The sequence below is a fragment of the Sphaeramia orbicularis genome, chromosome 17 (genome assembly GCF_902148855.1).
Source record: "Sphaeramia orbicularis chromosome 17, fSphaOr1.1, whole genome shotgun sequence".
NCBI lineage: Eukaryota > Metazoa > Chordata > Actinopteri > Kurtiformes > Apogonidae > Sphaeramia > Sphaeramia orbicularis.
Window position 1 is genome coordinate 37,807,035 of NC_043973.1, and position 17,559 is coordinate 37,824,593.

Below are 17,559 nucleotides of genomic sequence, written 5' to 3' on the forward strand. Positions count from 1 at the left end.
ACTTGTTCCATTGGCAGATTTTTTTTGCTTGAATTAAGCAAAAAAAAAATCTTGAATTAAGCAAAAAAAATCTTGAATTAAGAAAAAAAACATCTTGAATTAAGTTAAAAAAAAAAAAAAATCTTGAATTAAGCAAAAAAATCCTGAATTAAGCAAAAAAAAATCTTGTATTAAGAAAAAAAAATCTTGAATTAAGCAAAAAATCTTAAATTAAGCAAAAAAAAATCTTGAATTAAGAAAAAAACATCATGAATTAAGTAAAAAAAAAAAAATCTTGAATTAAGCAAAAAAAATCCTGAATTAAGCAAAAAAAAATCTGCCAATTGAAGATCTATTGTCTAAAAATAAGTTTTTATATCTCACTGAAAAGTTACTGTTCAGGTGATTATGTCTGATTTTAAGTGTGATGAGATATTTTGCCTAAAAATGAGAAAAATACACTTGGTAAGATTTTGATTTTGGCAATGTAACTGTAAATTTTAAGCAAAACTAAGACCTAAAAAAGCAAAAGATAGAGAATAAAATTAGAATATGCACTATAGTTTTACTGAAATTAAACAGGAAACACTGGCTAATGGTCTGTCTTTGTCCTCTTCAGGTGGGTTTCATCGATTACATCGTCCACCCGCTGTGGGAAACATGGGCCGATCTGGTCCACCCCGACGCACAGGACATCCTTGACACATTGGAGGACAACAGGAACTGGTACCAGAGCATGATCCCCCAGAGCCCCTCCCCTCCTTTCTACACTAGCGATGGAGAAGGAGGCCCGCATGGGGAGTTGGAGGGTGGACCTGTGGCTAGTAAATTTCAGTTCGATCTGACGCTGGACGACCAGAGTGGACAGGGTGAAGACGGGGAGAGCGTGATGATGGAGACAGCCGATGGCATCACACTCCAAGAGCGGCCCTCAGACCAGGACAGGGTGGAAATGGCGACACGAGACGTCTCCCCCGCGGAAACATAGCTGAACTGTTGTGAAGAGTGCAGCAGATTTTTCATTTTATTGCAGTGGAGCAATCCTGCAATCTGGCTCTTTGGAGCTGTCTGGCAAAGAGGGCCTGACTGAATGTGGGCGCCCTTGCAAATAAGGCTGGGAGGCCCTTTGGCAGATTGTTTTGAGCTGCCTCGAAGGGAGCTAGATGAGTGTAGCCTCTATTCTTTAAGAAGGGACTACTGTCAAAGTGCAGAGGCAGGGCTGTATCCTGCCTCTCACAGATAAAGAAGGTGAAAAGGACAATATAAATCCATGAACTGGGACAAGTAAATATTCCAAACTTGCACTTCAGGACATTTTTTATGTTCATTTTGATCCTATGTATTGTGTTGGGATTGGATGCCACCTGATAAAAGCGTCCAACCAAAACTACTGGTCGGCAAATTATTTGCAACCAAGTAGTTCTTTTCTAACACTTGTCTAAAAGAAAGTCGTGTGCCTTTTTTGTAAGTGTTTTTATAATTTATTGAACACGTTCATGTAGCTGTAAAATGTGCAACATTTTCTACAAAACGGACATAGTTGTCTCACACAGTCTTCCTAATGTTATGGCAATAGTATAAGCTTGCTCTCACAAAAGCGTCCAGTGGATGTATTTCTTAAATCGTTTGACTTCCCAGCACAGTTTGCACTTTGTGGCATTGGATGAAGAGAGTGTATAAAAGCAAATCTATAGACATTAGTACACATGCATAACCAAAATAATGATTTTATTTGACTGTTTTTTCCCCCTACAAATTCATTTCATAACCAAGTAAATGAGTTAAGGTCAAATTTAATGATCAGATCCCATAAATATCCAAAGATAATTCAAATGAAGCACTTTGAAGAATTCACTGCCGCCTCAAAACATTTTGATAGACAATGAAACTTCAAACAACAAGTCAGATTGATCGCTCACACGCTCATGTAGCTGCATTAAGAGCGCACACAAATTCAATCCAAAAACCTTGTATAGTACTGAGTTTTTCCAGTACGGAAAATCTGTTTCCACCTTGTAATTCCCCCTTTCATTAGTTCACACACACACCTGTTGTGGTTTTAAAAGCATTCCTTTCTAGTGAATTTGCTTCACGCCATGACTCATGTTGAACTCTGAATGACTGTAGACTGCGTGCACATTTTAAAAAGACACCTGTTAGTGATATACAGTAATAATTGTATCCTGTAGTTTTTATTCTAGCACTTTGAACATGTCGACAGGTCTGCAGCTGGTTGCCGATCTGTCCAACACTACCTTAAAGGTACCACAATGTAGGGTGCAACTTTCAGAGGAGGGAGAGGTCGGTGTCATGTCTCAACCTGATACTCCTTCTCTTCTGGGTGTGTGTTTGTGAGTGTGAATGTGAGCGTGTGTGTGTGTATAAGTGGTCACAGAGTTGCACAATCTTGTTGCACCTAGCTGTGTTGTGCTGACCCTTCAGCTGTTTGTAAAAGTGTATTTATTATCTTTACCTTGTACATGATAATATTGATATTGATTAATGATATTCACTGTATATTTGTTATTATTTATATGCACTACCCCATGTCAAAACACATTGTGACTGAACTTGTCTGGTTGTTCAGATTTATTGTATTCAGCAGGCTATTTTGCTATTAAGACCATAACATGAAGTTCAATTCTAAGAAGTTGAAATGTTTGTTAGGTTTGAAGCTCCAGCCAGAATTCTTTTGTACAGTCTTAACCCTCAACATCTGATTGAGGAGCAGAAGTATTCTGCCTTTTTTTTTTTAAAAAAAAGAAAGAAAGAAAAAAAAAAAAACAACTTCCTGACAGATGATGAAGGCTGGATATTTCCTGCAGTATATTGTGTACGGTGACGGGTCATTGTACAGCCATAGGAATATTTGCTGAAATATATAACATTGTTTCAAATGTATTTTTTCAGTGTTTTCCTCACAATATATGGTAAAATTGTGTATGTTGTGTTCAAAAAATGTTTTCTATCAGATTATTAAAATGGGCATGTATTACAGAAGTTTTAGAAGTTTCTGATTTCTGTGATATTATTTTGATCATCTCTGAACATTTTTTTTTTAAACTTATATTTTATTGTTACATTTTAGAAATTTTACGACACAAACAATTAGAACATAGTGTCAGTTGTCGTCCTGTATATTGTCCATTTTTTCCATGGATCTTCATAAGTTGCTTGCTGTAGTCTTATGATATACTTAAGTCTCTCCATGTTGTGAATTTCTTCCACAATGTCTCTCCAGTTATTTAGGGTAGGGGGGTTCCTCTTTGCACCATTTTCGTGTGATGGCTTTTTTTAGACGATGCCAAGAGGATTTTAATCACATATTTATCCTTACTTGGTATGTCTTTTCCTGTTAAATGACCCAAATATAACACAGAACATGTCCTTCGTACTACGTATCCCAATATTTTTCCAAGTTCTTCGCTGATATTATTCCAATATTGGGATAATTTGTGCACTGACAAAAAACATGCACATGACCCACATCCTGTTCACCGCACAACCTCCAACAGGGCTGAGGTAACACTGGTCTACAAGGAAAATGCTTCCAGAATAAAAGTAATGAAATTTTACCACATGAGAGTCACTGATAAAGAAAAATCAAGTCAAAAATGCTGGTTGGCTGAACTTTCCAAGATACAGCCTTGGGTCAAAATGTGAAATTCAAGAATTAACGAGAGAATGGGTTTGACTCAAAAGGAATATTTGTCTCAGAGCTACAAGATCTACTTCAAAACACTGTCTGCACATTAGAATACATTCACTTTACAGGTTCTATTTAGTGGAAGATTTGTAAAACTATTATATAAATGTACATAAACCAATATATATGTGTAATAACAATCATATACCTTGAAAACATCAGCAAACTGGCACTTTTGTCATTTATTTTCCAATTAATCTTATTAAAATACATAACACTTAGCACATTTAATTTCTGAAGCAAATCATTTCTAAAAAAAATTGTAGACCAGTGTAATGACAGTGAAGCCTTTTGAATCTTTGATGTTATAAAAAATCTCATTATGTTTTTCCAACAAAATATTTTCCAATTTCTGGAATTGGATGTTGTCACTTGAGTTTCATATATTTCATACCATGTATCGTCACTTAATTCTACCAACAGTTCTTTTTTTCCATTTAGCTCTAATATACAGAGTTGGAGTTTTCCTGTTCGACACCAATCCCTGATACAGTTTGGATATCACTTTTCCTCCTTCGTTCTTATACGCTTTACCTACAATCTCTCTGAACATTTTTAAGTCACACAAAATTTTTTTATCATCTTAGTTGCAAAGTTTTCATCTCATCCCGACAAAGGAGTGGTGTTATTTGTGGCCTACAGCCAAGTGTGTTTTCACATCCACAGACATCATCCTGTGATTACACTATACCGACTGCTGTGGTTTTCTTTACGCCGTAGTTCCGGTTTTGCAAGTTTGAGGGGAATACCATGTGGAAATGAAAAAAAGGAAGAAAACAACTCAGCTGATTAAAATTCAAGGCTTCAGTCGACTCATTGCAGTGACACGAATGACATTTCTTCCCTGCAGTTGGGTTCCGTCCAGTCAGCCTCGGAGCTGAACACTGTGCCAGTAATGTAAACAGGAAGAGCAGAGATAGTGATGCTATGTGCAGGGCCCTCAGGGAATTCAGTCTCCCATGGCTGTGAGCACCTTGACCCAAACTGATAAGAATCTGAAAGACATGAGCAACAGGATGGTATGTAGAACACAATCAGTATGAAGACAAAGGTGATTTTACAGGTTTCAGTTATTGTGTAAGTTTAACAAAACAGCTGAAAGAGGACTTAACACGTTTACTGATTTTATCTAATTCTCATACTACTATTTTTCTCACGTTGTGTTGAAGCGCTCAAATGTGTGCGGTGAACTTTTTTAATAGTATGATTGCACAATGATCAATATATAAATCAGTGGTTCCCAACCTTTTTTGGCTCGTGACCCCATTTTAACATCACAAATTTCTGGCGACCCCAGACATTCAAAACAGAGACTTTTTTTTTTTTTTTGCTAAAATTAATTTGTTTTTGATCATGTAATAATTTGCTATATTATGTTGCAAACAAACGTTAATTTTAGATGATATTTAGTCTATATAATGTATATTATTATGGACGGAGGCAGAAAAGCCAGGTGTAGATTACTGCACAGAGTGAGAATTTTATTTTCCTTGGTCAGGATATGTACAGTCAGTCCAGCTTGGATTTACAAGACTGACAATTAATACTGAACAAACAAGAACTGAAACTATGAATTATGAAAGAGCTGCAGCATCTGAAACTGACCACAATGAACATTTGACAGATAAACAGAACCACAGTGCTGCAGTTTCAGACTCAGTCTTTTATGTATTGGGATTGTCTCTGTCAACTCACCATATGTTTTTTATAAGCAAGTTTTTATTTTTATCAGTTTTTAGAAATTTCAGGCAACCCCATTGGAATTCCAGGTGACCCCACATGGGGTCCCGACCCCAAGGTTGAAAAACACTGACATAAATTGTAAAAATGCAATATATCTTATATATCAAAATCAACTTTGTTTCCATAATCTTATACTGTCATTCACGTGCTAAGCTCTGAGTCTGGAAATTAATGTAAAGCAGCTTTTTTTAGGTATTTATTACAGAGATATGTATTGTCATATTTAAGAAAGTCTTTAAAAGATTGAAGTTGTGGTAGGTGAATAGGTTACACCCAGGATTTTGAGAATAAGCTTCCTAGGGGTTTTTTCAGTGTTCAGTTACATTTTGGTTGGGTTTAGTTTAGGATCATGAAAAGATGGAGATTTTAGTAGCAACAGACATGTTTACCACATGTTAGAAAGCCCACAGCGTTTAGCTCTCACATCATGAATCAACCCTGGACTCATTTAACAACTAAAACTATCTCACTATCTGGCAGTGTCCGTGACCTGCTCCCTAGAGGAGACTAATCTGGAGGTCTTTTACCTTTGCCTCAGCTATAAAGGTACTGCCCTAAAACACACCGCATGCACTCTCTGTCATTCACAAGTTAAATATTATAACGTTTGTTTATGAATGTGTAGGTGACGACAGGAAACCTGAACCATCTGCTTCTTCCTTTAGATTCAGCAAAAATGAGACAGTGTGTACAGTAAACAGGGGCACAGACAAAGACCAGCATTTTCCATAATGGTGGTCCGTGCTGCCACAGTAATAACCAGGGAGTTTGTTTGAAACTCTAACAGAAGTCTTGTGGTCTGCTGGTGACTAACGTCAGCAGGGTGAAGCCAGGCTGGCCAAACCCCGACAGCAGTGTCTGGGACTCCCCCTGGGTTCAGACGGCCTGTGGCTTCTTCTGCCAGTGGATACAGTTGACAGCCAGTCAGCCTCCTTTCTCCACTTTACCAGCCAGATCCCGAAAGGGCCTGAGGCTAGGGGCCAAGGCGGAGAGGAAGAGAACCACTTCCAGCAAAACAAACCTGCTCTCTCCATGTCCACTTAATAAAAACAAATGTCTTCCTGGAGTTTCTCCTTACCAGCTGCTGTTTGTTTTTAGTTGGGTTGACAGTAAGGACTGAAGTCAACTGGGCAGTCAGTTGGGGGATTACAGGGTAAAATGGGCCATTCCAACATAATTCAATAACGGTCCAGATGCAGAGATGGCAGACATCAACTGCGACTGGCTGAGACAGATGGGTAAGGAAGTGAGCTATAAAAGTTCTGCCCTGCTCAAAAGAAAATGATGAATCTGGAAAAGATCAGATGAGGCAGTTAGGCTTCCTGCAAGGCCTGCTGTATGTGTGTGTGTCGGATTCATGCTTTCTAAAATGCAGGATTAGAACAATAACAGGATGTGTCCTTCCCAGAAAATGTCACAAATCATCTACTTATCAAACATGGCGGCAGTCGCTATAGATATGCCATTGTTTTTCAGAGTGGGATTTTGCCTTTGCATGCAACTGTGTTCAATGTCTGGAAATACATAGAATATGTAAGGCAGCAGTTATATAATCCACAGGGAGTAAATGAAGGAAAATGTCAAAACATAGCAAAAATATTATGTCTGTTGATCTTTTTATGAGGTAAAAGTAATGGAATAATCTTCTGCCTGCTTGCAGCTACTGTTACATCAGATGCATGTTGTTGAAAATGTGTGATTCGTAGACATAAACATGTGTTTAAATCGTTTGTCTGCATCAAATCACATTTATCACTATGCATTTAAAGACATAGCACCAGGCTGGCATTTATGCTGATTCCTCAGGGCTTTTTACCCAGCATGCAGTCTGTTGTGAATTGTTCTGACATAGAAGGGTACATCCCTGTGGGGACAGAGCAGCACTCAAGAACACACTGTCATCCTTGGCTGAAAAAAAAATTACCCCAGGGATCATGCATGCATACTCAAAAATGACGTGTTATGGCACATGCATGAGGGGACACACACTGAAGCAAACAAGAAACATGCCAGACTTGGCAAATTAGCAAATGTGATGTTAAGAAAAGGATGAAACCCGCATTGCCAGACAGGAAAGAAGAGAAATGATGATACTGATGAAGTCCTGAACTCAGTGTGTACCATGTGGGTGTCAAATTGTCCACTTTGTGTCTATTGCAACAGAACAAAATATTGATTTGTTAATGAATAATCACCTTTTCTCTGTGAATTTTGGTTCCATGGCGCTTCGATTTACTGTAAACCAAACCACGCTTAAACTGCATGTTCTTCTCTTGATTTTGCCCGGATCAATAACTGTCCTCATTTGACACAAAACGAGACATAGAGCTGGAGAGCTGGGTGGAGAGCAGCTCTCTGGATTTCTTGTATGTCAAAGTAAGAGAGTGTGTGGGAGGAGATGTTCAACATGCCCTGCAGCAGCAGCACAGTCTGCAGTAAAGGGGTAAAGACTGAGAGAGTGAAAACAGGAGAAGAGGCCGACGCAGTATCAAAATATACCACATCTATAGGTGTGAGGGAATAAAGCCATCAGGCAGTAGCATCGATCTGAATATGAGCCTGAGCTTTTTGTTGATACATGTTGTTCTTCTTATTTCTCTGCAAAACACTATCAAACACTGCAGTGGATGAATTTTGATACGGATGCAGTAGACGTACTAACATTTAACAGTTAATAAACTAATGTTAAACTGTAAACATATTGTTGACTTGTCTAAAAATTTGCGACAGGCAACAAAAATAACAAAAAACAAACAATAAGAATATATTGTTGAACGTTAGCTAATGTATTAATTACCATGTGTGTCTCAAAATGAATTACTAATGTTATTTATATTAACTACACTATCAATAATGCTTTAGAAGAGTTCAATTAACGGTTTTAACAATAATACAATAATAAGCATTTACTAACATTAACCCTTTCATGCATGAATTAGGAGAACCTTCGTCGAGATTTTTTTCCTGAGTATTTTTATTCCTCTTTCGACATGAAAAAAAAAAAAAAAACAGGATTGAAATTTTTTTTATGAACCTATTTTTCATGGAGTTATAAAAATGTCCACTGAGCTGGACACCGTGCATTTAATTTTTGGAGCAAAGAAACATGTATTTAAAACCCATCATCAGAAAGTGATAAACTGTGCAAAAACTATGAAATAAAAACATTTTTCATGTTGCTAATCTGATGTTTTCTAACATTTTAACATACTTTAATGCCAGTAATACTAATTATTACTCACTTCATGGAGATAATATTCAAAAAGGACAACCTTTTTGATTAAGAAAACTTTTAAATTACACTCTGATAACAATTAGAGAGAGATTGGGGGTAGGAGTATATAAGTTTTTACTTCTTCCTACTCCTTTTCGAGTATGTATAATTTCATTTCATTTATTTTATTTATCTTATTATTATTATTATTATTTTTTTTTTTTTTTTTTTTTTGACTTATCAAACTTTTATGTACCAGTGCTTATATTTTGTTGGTTGATTTTTGTTTTGATTTCACTGTCTACATGTTCGAAATAAAGATTTCAATCAATCAATCAAAATTAGCAATTGATTTATACTAAAACATGTTACTGCAGATCAGGTTTATCAAGAACTGCAAAGTTACAGTAATGGTATGAGTTGCAGTGTTTGAGATGGTCCATAAGCGTCCACTGTGTATGCAACTAAAACAACAAAACCCATGAATATACAAGAGAACAACTGTAGAATAACTGTCCACTGTACTGACCAGTGTGCACGAAAGGGTTAATATCTATTAAGAGTCAATTAACTAATATTAGTAAAAGGTTGGTAAAGATGCTAACTAGCATAAATGTCATGAAGTCAACAAATAAGCCATTTCCTTGCAGGCGCACTTTAAGTTTAATGGCATCTTTATGAACTACTAATGTATAATTTCACGCCTCATCTTTCCAATTGGACATAAGTTAACTGTTAATGCAGTTGGTGCTTTTTACAGCAGTGACTGATGCTAGTTAATTTACCCTTTAACCCATAAAGACCCAGTGTGACTTTTGTGGTAGTTGCCAAATGAATTTTTTTCTGTATTTAACCTTTCTGAAGGGGTTTATCGGCATTTATTGTAATATTATCCTTTGTATTTTATGTTTTTCAGTGAAAATCAGGTATTTTCCTAGGTTTAATTCACTGATCATATAGATGTTCATAAAAGCTCAGAGTAAAGTTGAGGGTTATTATATTCAAAATAGAGAAAACTGAAGAAAAGGGGACTTTTTCAGCAAATTTATTATTAACTGAACATAAATGCAGTGTCTCTATACACTGGCATTGATCCATCTCCATAGGTTTTACCAGTGAATCAATGTTGTAGAACACAGGTGTCAAACATGCGGCCCGGGGGCCAAATCCAGCCCGCCAAAGGGTCCAGTCCGGCCCTTGGGATAAATTTGTGAAATGCAAAATTTGCACTAAAATATCAACAATCCTTTTAGTTCAGGATCCACATTCAGACCAATATGATCTAAAGTGGATCAGACTAGTAAAATACTATCATAATAACATAAAAATAATGACACCTCCAAATGTTTCTCTTTGTAAATGTAAATATTTTCATGTATTTACACTAAAACCAAGTAGAATTTTGCAAAAAAAAAAAAAAAAAAAAGAATGTGAATAACCTGAACAAATATGAACAACCTGAAATGTCTTAAGAGAAGTAAGTACAATTTCAACAATTTTCTGTCTGTTATTAAATGTTTTGTGTTTCTAGATCCACTGTGATCTGTAAGTTATAATGTACATGTGGAAATGATAAACTGAGACAGAATATTGTTAAAATTACACTTTATTTTTCAGTTTGTTCATGTTATTCACATCCTTTGAAAGGACAGTTTGTAGATGTAAACCTTTTCATAATGTAAATGTACTTTTTTTCGCTCTAAAACAGAGAAAAGTTTGGAGTTGACATTATTTATATATTATTATGTTATTATTTTACTGGTTCGGCCCACTGCAGATCAAATTTAGCTGAATTTGGCCCCTGAACTAAAATGAGTTTGACAGCCCTGTTGTAGAAGATGATAGTGTTTCCACGGTAACTACGGAGCCTCTGAACATCCAAATGGATCATATCTGATGACCATGAAAAGATGACAAACTGCATTTTACACCAATTATTTACATGTATTTATAGGATTAGTGGATTAACAGGTATTAAACAGTTTATATCAGTAGATGGTTTTGGTTGATGGTGGATGTTTGGGTCTTTATGGGTTAATTAGTACATAGATGCCTAACTGTGTAAACAATATGGGCTCTTACTGTCTACCTGACTTATCAGACATCTGCCAACATGGTTTAAAGATGAGATATTATTTTATGGTAATACCCTGTTGCTGTGTTTTCCTCTCTACCTTTTCCAAAACAAATGCCTCTGACAGGATATGAATAATAGAGCAAGAAATGTTTTCCAGGAAAAATACTGAGTGTGCACTCAACACCTACAGTATGGGGAAGCAGACATTTCTCCACTTTTTTTTTTTTTAATCTCACTGAGACTTTTTTTTTTTTTTCATCTCAAGAGAGAGATTAGTCAGAGTCCCTTTGGTGTTTTGTTGTGAATTCCAGTAAGGATCTGAGAGCGTCACTGTCTAAAAGCACTGACCCAGCTTCCTCAGCGCCCACTGAACTGTGCTGTATTACAGGAGCGATAAGGACGTAGCATTTCCCCCTCCACCCTGACCAGGCCAGGCATCTGCTCTGCACTAACGTTGCCTTTCACATTTATGATTCTTCTCAAATGTGGGTCTGGCTGCATGTTGTTTTGAACTGAGCTGATGGAGGATGCAGATAAGAAAGCCTGTTGTGACTGGGCTGGCTAAAACTAAAATGTGACGATGGTCAGATAGCTCTTGTGCTTGTGTTTGTTTCCCTGTTTGTCTGAGGCGGGAAATGTATGTACGGCAATAGGTGGAAATACGCCTATAGCTCATATGGTGCAATGTATGTGTTGTAAGCCCAGACTTTGTATTTACTAAAATGCTTTAATTACAATGTACTTAAATGATTGAAGTTTTATGACATAACTATAAAATGTTAAGTATATTCTACTAATTTGTAGACATAGTTGAAAGTACAAAAAAGCTGAAGATGAATGTCATTAAATCACTAAGTTTTAGTCATAACCACACCTTTTTATCTCCACATTGCATTGTGGGTTTTGGGCATGTCGTTGAAAATGTGTTATTTTTGTGTGCAGGGGTTCAGCGAGGTCGTGGTGTTAGTGTTAATTTTGACTTAATGTGTGTATAGCAATGTTTATTGGGCTTTTTATGTTTTTTTTGTGTATTTTTGTAGAGCTGCACTATGAGTGAGAGCCATAGGCCCAACAGTGGGTTTCCTGTTCATCTGAAATCAGTCTTTTCACAGTAAATCTTTACACCTTGCCAAATTAAAAGCACTTCCTGTACTGGCAAATTACTAGTAATGGAACTTTTGGCTCTTTGAAGGGAGCCGTTCAATCAGGGGTCGTTCACTGGAAAGAGCCGTTCAAAAGACTGGCTGTTTTATGTTTTTTGCATTATTTTGAAACACCAATGTTTTAATGACTAAATAGGCTACATGTGATGATTGACATTACATTTTAAAGGTGTTTAATTGGTGAAACAGTAGATATTATCTTACCGTAAAAAAGAATAGTTAGTTCAAATGTGTGGGTTAAATATATGACATGAGAGGTGACATTAGGCAAATGATGGAATTTGACAAAAAACATCATGGTACATTATGTGGACTAGTCTGTAGCCTAAAAATGAAGAAGAAAATAAAACATTTTCTTATGAAATAACATTTTATCCTCCTCAAAACAAGAACAATAAATGTGTGTAAACATACGGAAAAAATTGCACAAAACACAACAGTGATTAATCACCGCAATTACTTAAATACCTGAACTATAGTGCAATTCTCAGAACAAGAACAATAAATGACACTAAATAGACAGGCAATCGGACACTCCCTCCTTAAAAAAATAAAAAATGAACGGCTCTTTACAAAGACTAAAAATTCTTATGAACTTATTTTTCACTAAGTTGCAAAAATGTCCACTCAGCTGGACACCACACATTTAATTTTTGACACACAGAAACATGTATTTACTGATAAATTGTGTGAAAACTATGGGGAGGGCTTGTAATTCTGGGGGTTTATGCTCAGGAGAGATCTACATAATGTTACCTATTCATGTCAGAAAAGATATGTAGTGTCTTAAAACTTTAATAAAGATATGTGTGAAAAAAAAAAAAAAAAAAAAAAAAAAACAACGAAAAGAACAACAAAATCCATGAATATACAAGACAACAGCTGTAGAATAGCTGTCCACTGTAGTGACCACTATGCATGAAAGGGTTAAAATGGGGTCACAAGCCAAAAAATGTTTGGGAACCACTGATTTACAAGATCAGTGAATTCAATATAGGGAAAAAACCTGAAAATGCAATAGGCAGATGGTGATAAATAACTTGGGAAAGGCAAAAAAAAATCATTCAGATGTTGTGACAAAAGTATGTGTGGGTCTTTATGTTTACATTTATGCATTTGGCAGACGCTTTTTTCCAAAGCGACTTACAGGGGAAAACCAATCAAATCACTCAATCAATCAAATTTTATTTATATAACGCCAGATCACAACAAAAAAAGTTATCTCATGACACTTTACATATAGAGTTGGTCAAAACCAGACTCTAAGCCAATTTACAGAAACCCAACAGAATCCTCCAGGAGCAAACACTTGTGACTGGTGACAGTGGAAGGAAAAACTTCCCTTTAACAGCAGAAACCTGGAGCAGACCCAGACTCCTGGAGGATGGACGTCTGCCTTGACCAGTTGGGGTTAAAGAGAGAGGGTAAAGAAAGAGAGAAAGACAGAGTGATAGAGATAGAGACTGGGGGAGAGGGGGAGAAGGGGGGAGTAGGGGGAGACACATGGAGGCAGTTGAGTATAAGTGAGTGATAATGATGAAGGCAGGAGAGAGGCAGGACCACCGCAGCAGGTCCAGAGATAATCCAGGGAAAATCTGTGATAATCCTGGGAAAAACCTTATTAAAATATTTAAAATGGAATGTCTGACAGTGCTAGGACAGGAGGTGCTCTCGGAAGAACTGGGTCTTCAGGAGCTTCTTGAAGATAGGCAGGGACGCCTCTGTTCTCATAGTGCTCAGTAAAACGTTCCACCAACGTGGAATGACCCATGAAAAGAGCCTGGATTGTCTTGTACAAGGTCTGGGGACCTCCAGACAACGTTCCCCAGACGAGCGGAGTGGTCATGGGGCAACATAAGCTTTTATCAGTGCACCTAGATAGGTAGGAGCAGACCCATTGAGAAGTTCTGTGCAGTTCTTATCTTTAACGGTAAGAACTGCATATGTGTGATTATTATAACTTCGCTAAACCAACAAACCTCATGTGGGACCAGGACTTTTGTAGAGTTCTGTATGTTTTTGAATGGCTCTAACAGAGGTACCATATATGTTCAGAGGCTGTCGACTGTATTTATCCACCAGGTTTGCTCAGATGTAATTGTAGGCTAAGTGTCCTGCAGTGTGTCAAAGGGCAGCTGGCAGACAGGCCTACGTGCAGATCAGACAGCCACCAGAGATGCCATGCCTTGTCTCCACTCTACCATGTCAGTTAGTCTCATTAAAACCCTGGCAGGAGCAGTGCCCTTTTCCTGCCTCCCTTGCACTCTCTCCCGCTTCCTCTCTCTCGCTCTCTCTCTCTCTCTCTCTTTCTCTCTTTGTGTTTTAGTAGCTCAGAACAAAAAAAAAAACCTGACATGAAAGAGTTCAAAGAGTGCACCTTTATCTGCCCGTTCAATTGACAAAGTGTGCTCTCCATTGCTTTTAGCTGAAGGATGGAAAATTTGGTATCAGTGAGGGCAAATGTAAGATCTTTATTTACTTTGTAGTCACGCTCAAGCAATCCCTTCAGGGGACTTTAGGCAAGCATGTGCAATCAATACTCCTGCCTCCTGTGCACCATGACAGCACAGATGGCAAATTAAAGAGAGGCTAGTTTGGAACAGTAAATAAACTCTATCTACATGGCAATCTTGGATTTTATGTTAGGTATTTTTCCCAAGCCCAAAGTAAACATTCTGTGTGATAGTTTTGAAATACATGGGATTTTTTTTTTTTTTTTTTTTTTTTTTCAACTTTGTATCCACAATCCCCCAGTATTTCTACTTTGCAGAATTTACTTAATTTCTATGCAGCTGTAGAGTTACTTTTAGACTATCATTGGTTTAATTTTTATTTATGTGTTGTTTGCAAATGATCTGCTTTTGAGATAAAATGTTCGAAATTGTGTAGAAGCTTTGATAAGATGAACTGAAAAAACAAATGACAAAAGATTTGGTGTGCTCACGTTTTCAAGATTTATGATAAAGTGTTATAATATAAACTATATTCACAGATTTAACTCTCTATTGTATTGTATTGTATTGTATTATTCTCTTTTATTATTCTTGATCAAAATTTGGTAAAGTTTCAAAACTCAGTTTTCTTGTAGATCAACATATTATCATGTGTTTATTTAATGTTAACATATGAAAAAATAAGATTTGGAAGAAATGTCTTGACAACTCAAGTTTTTTTGTTTGTTTGTTTGTTTTTTAATTGAAGAAACCACTGGGAGCTCTGGGAGTGAACTGCAGTTTGGACTCAAGTGGACATTATTTTTAGTTACATAGCTGAACTGGAAAATCGACCCATGTATTTATCTATGGAAAAATAATAATAATTTATTTTTACTTTTAACATTCTGTACCAATGTGTAACTGCTACAATTTAAATTATTATGGTCCAGTCATAACAACAACAAAAACAAAAACAACAACAACAATAACAACAACAACAACAACAACAACAATAATAATAATAATAATAATAATAATAATAATAATAAATAATAATAATAATAATAATAATAATAATAATAATAATAGTGTGATTAGTACTACCACTAGTAGTAGTAGTAATAGTAGTAGTAGTCATACACAGTTGCTCATAAAGTTGGAATACTTTGTTTTCAGACATGTTCCTCTTTCTATTTGTATTTATACACATCAGTACTTGCCTTTGACCAGGTGTAATGATTACATATTGAATCCCAGTTACACTTCATCTATCAGGAGCAAATTTTATTAACATAATCATTTAATGAGTGTAAATATTTTATTCCAACTTTACGAGCAACAGTGTATTTACTTGTGTTTTTTTTTTTTTTTCTTTTAACATTAGGTACTAAAAGGTCAGTTTCCTTTCATTTCCTTCCAGTCCCATTTCACTTCCTTTTGCATTGTTCATGGAAACTAATTTATGTATGTATGTATGTATGTATGTATGTATTTATTTATTTATTTATTTATTTATTTATTTATATCAATTTTTTCACAAATATTTCAGTTTCTTACTGTTCGTTAACTATAATATCCCTACTCAAAAAACAAAAAAAAACCCAAAACAAAACAGACTGTATGGATAAACTACTTTTTTCATATATATCAAGGGGAAATAAAAAGCTATTGGAGAAAAAATGTAACACGCTCTTAACTGAATGTGCAATAACCTGCTCTACCTCCTAGTACTTTAAATTGAATGTGCAATAACCTGCTATACATCACAGTACTTTTAATTCAAATGTGCAATAACTTGTTTTTTACTTCTCAGGACTCTTATTATTACTACTATTTCTCTTTTTTTTATAATATTCTATTTTTACAAAATGTGTATCTGAGCTGTATGTGCAATAACTGTTTTTTTTGTATGTTTTAGCTGTGTTTATGTTTTGTATCTGTCTGTTTTTTTGTCATATCTTTACTTTTTTTTCAAGCTCCTTTTCTGACTCCGGAAAAGCATAAGAATTCCAAGGCACCTATACTGCTATGTATCTGTGCAAATGGCAAATAAACCCTAACCCCCAGACCATTTCGAGGACTAAGCAGTTCAGAAAATGAATGAATGAATGAATCAACATACAAAGTGTACATCAAAATAAGTAGGAGAGTCGCACGGTATGTACATATTAACCCTTTTATCAGGCAAGTGACTATTTTTGGTAATTTCTGCAAACATTAAATATGATGCCAATCCCGTGCCTCAGTGAGGTCCAGAAGTATGTTGGTTTTTTTTAATATTATACAGTGATGCAAAGAGATTTTATTGAAATTTTGAAGCTGTAAATAATGAATATGAGTAATTTTTTGTCAGTTTATGACCTTAATACAGTTGTTTTATTGCATGTGTTTACTGTGTAGTAAGTGCTGCTCATATGTTTTATGGCAAGAGGAGGGAGATGACGATGTCCAATAGTATACAAGGGTTGAAATGTTGAATTTCATGAGTGTCCTATAAAGGGTTAAAAATACACAATCCTGTTTACACACACAGAACACTGTAAGCAAAAGCATAAAAAACTAAAAAAAAACAAAAACAAGTTATACCTTTCGCTATGGGTCAAACAAAAGCCAAGGAGTGCAATTTTGCTGCACAACTTTTGTAATGACAATAAAGCCTGTTCTATTCTATTCTATTCTATTCTATTCTATTCTATTCTATTCTATTCTATTCTATTCTATTCTATGAAAAAACAACAACAATTCAACAGCGTCATCTTGTGGCCAAAGTGGGTAATAACCACAGCGCGGCTTATGTAAATTGAACTTTCAACACATTTTATTTGGCCTGTCACAAATTGATAAAATAACTCCAGAAAAAAAAGATATATTATCAACCTTTTGATTATTTTTTGCCAAATTTCAAATTCATTGCTCCAAATTTGCACATCAACATCCAAACATTACTGTTTTCAAAACCCTTTTTTCCAATTACATAGACAATTTGAGAAACAGTATAAATTCTAAAGCAAATAAAACAAAAAACAAAAAATCTATATATATCAAATGTTTAATCTTATTCAATTTGTATAATCTCTATTTATTCCTCGAGCAAATATTTTATTTTTATTACTTTATTTTTAATTTTATTTTATTATTTTAATTAATTTATTTATTTTTTCTTTCCTAAGGTTTTTACTTACATGTATTTCACTATATAATGTAAAAGATTTCGTGAATTACGGAACTTTCTACACATTTTA

At 35.6% G+C, this 17,559-nt stretch overlaps 1 protein-coding gene across 3 annotated transcripts in view; it reads left to right on the plus strand.

Moving 5' to 3' along the window:
• Positions 1-2,979, plus strand: part of LOC115436532 (cAMP-specific 3',5'-cyclic phosphodiesterase 4B-like) — a 122,867-nt gene extending 119,888 nt beyond the window's left edge. For all 3 annotated transcript variants that reach the window (XM_030159397.1, XM_030159398.1, XM_030159399.1), the window contains one exon: positions 599-2,979. In XM_030159397.1, the coding sequence (XP_030015257.1) occupies positions 599-967 (369 nt within the window). In that variant the 3' untranslated portion in view covers positions 968-2,979. The remainder of the gene's footprint in view (positions 1-598) is intronic.
• Positions 2,980-17,559: the final 14,580 nt, after the last annotated feature.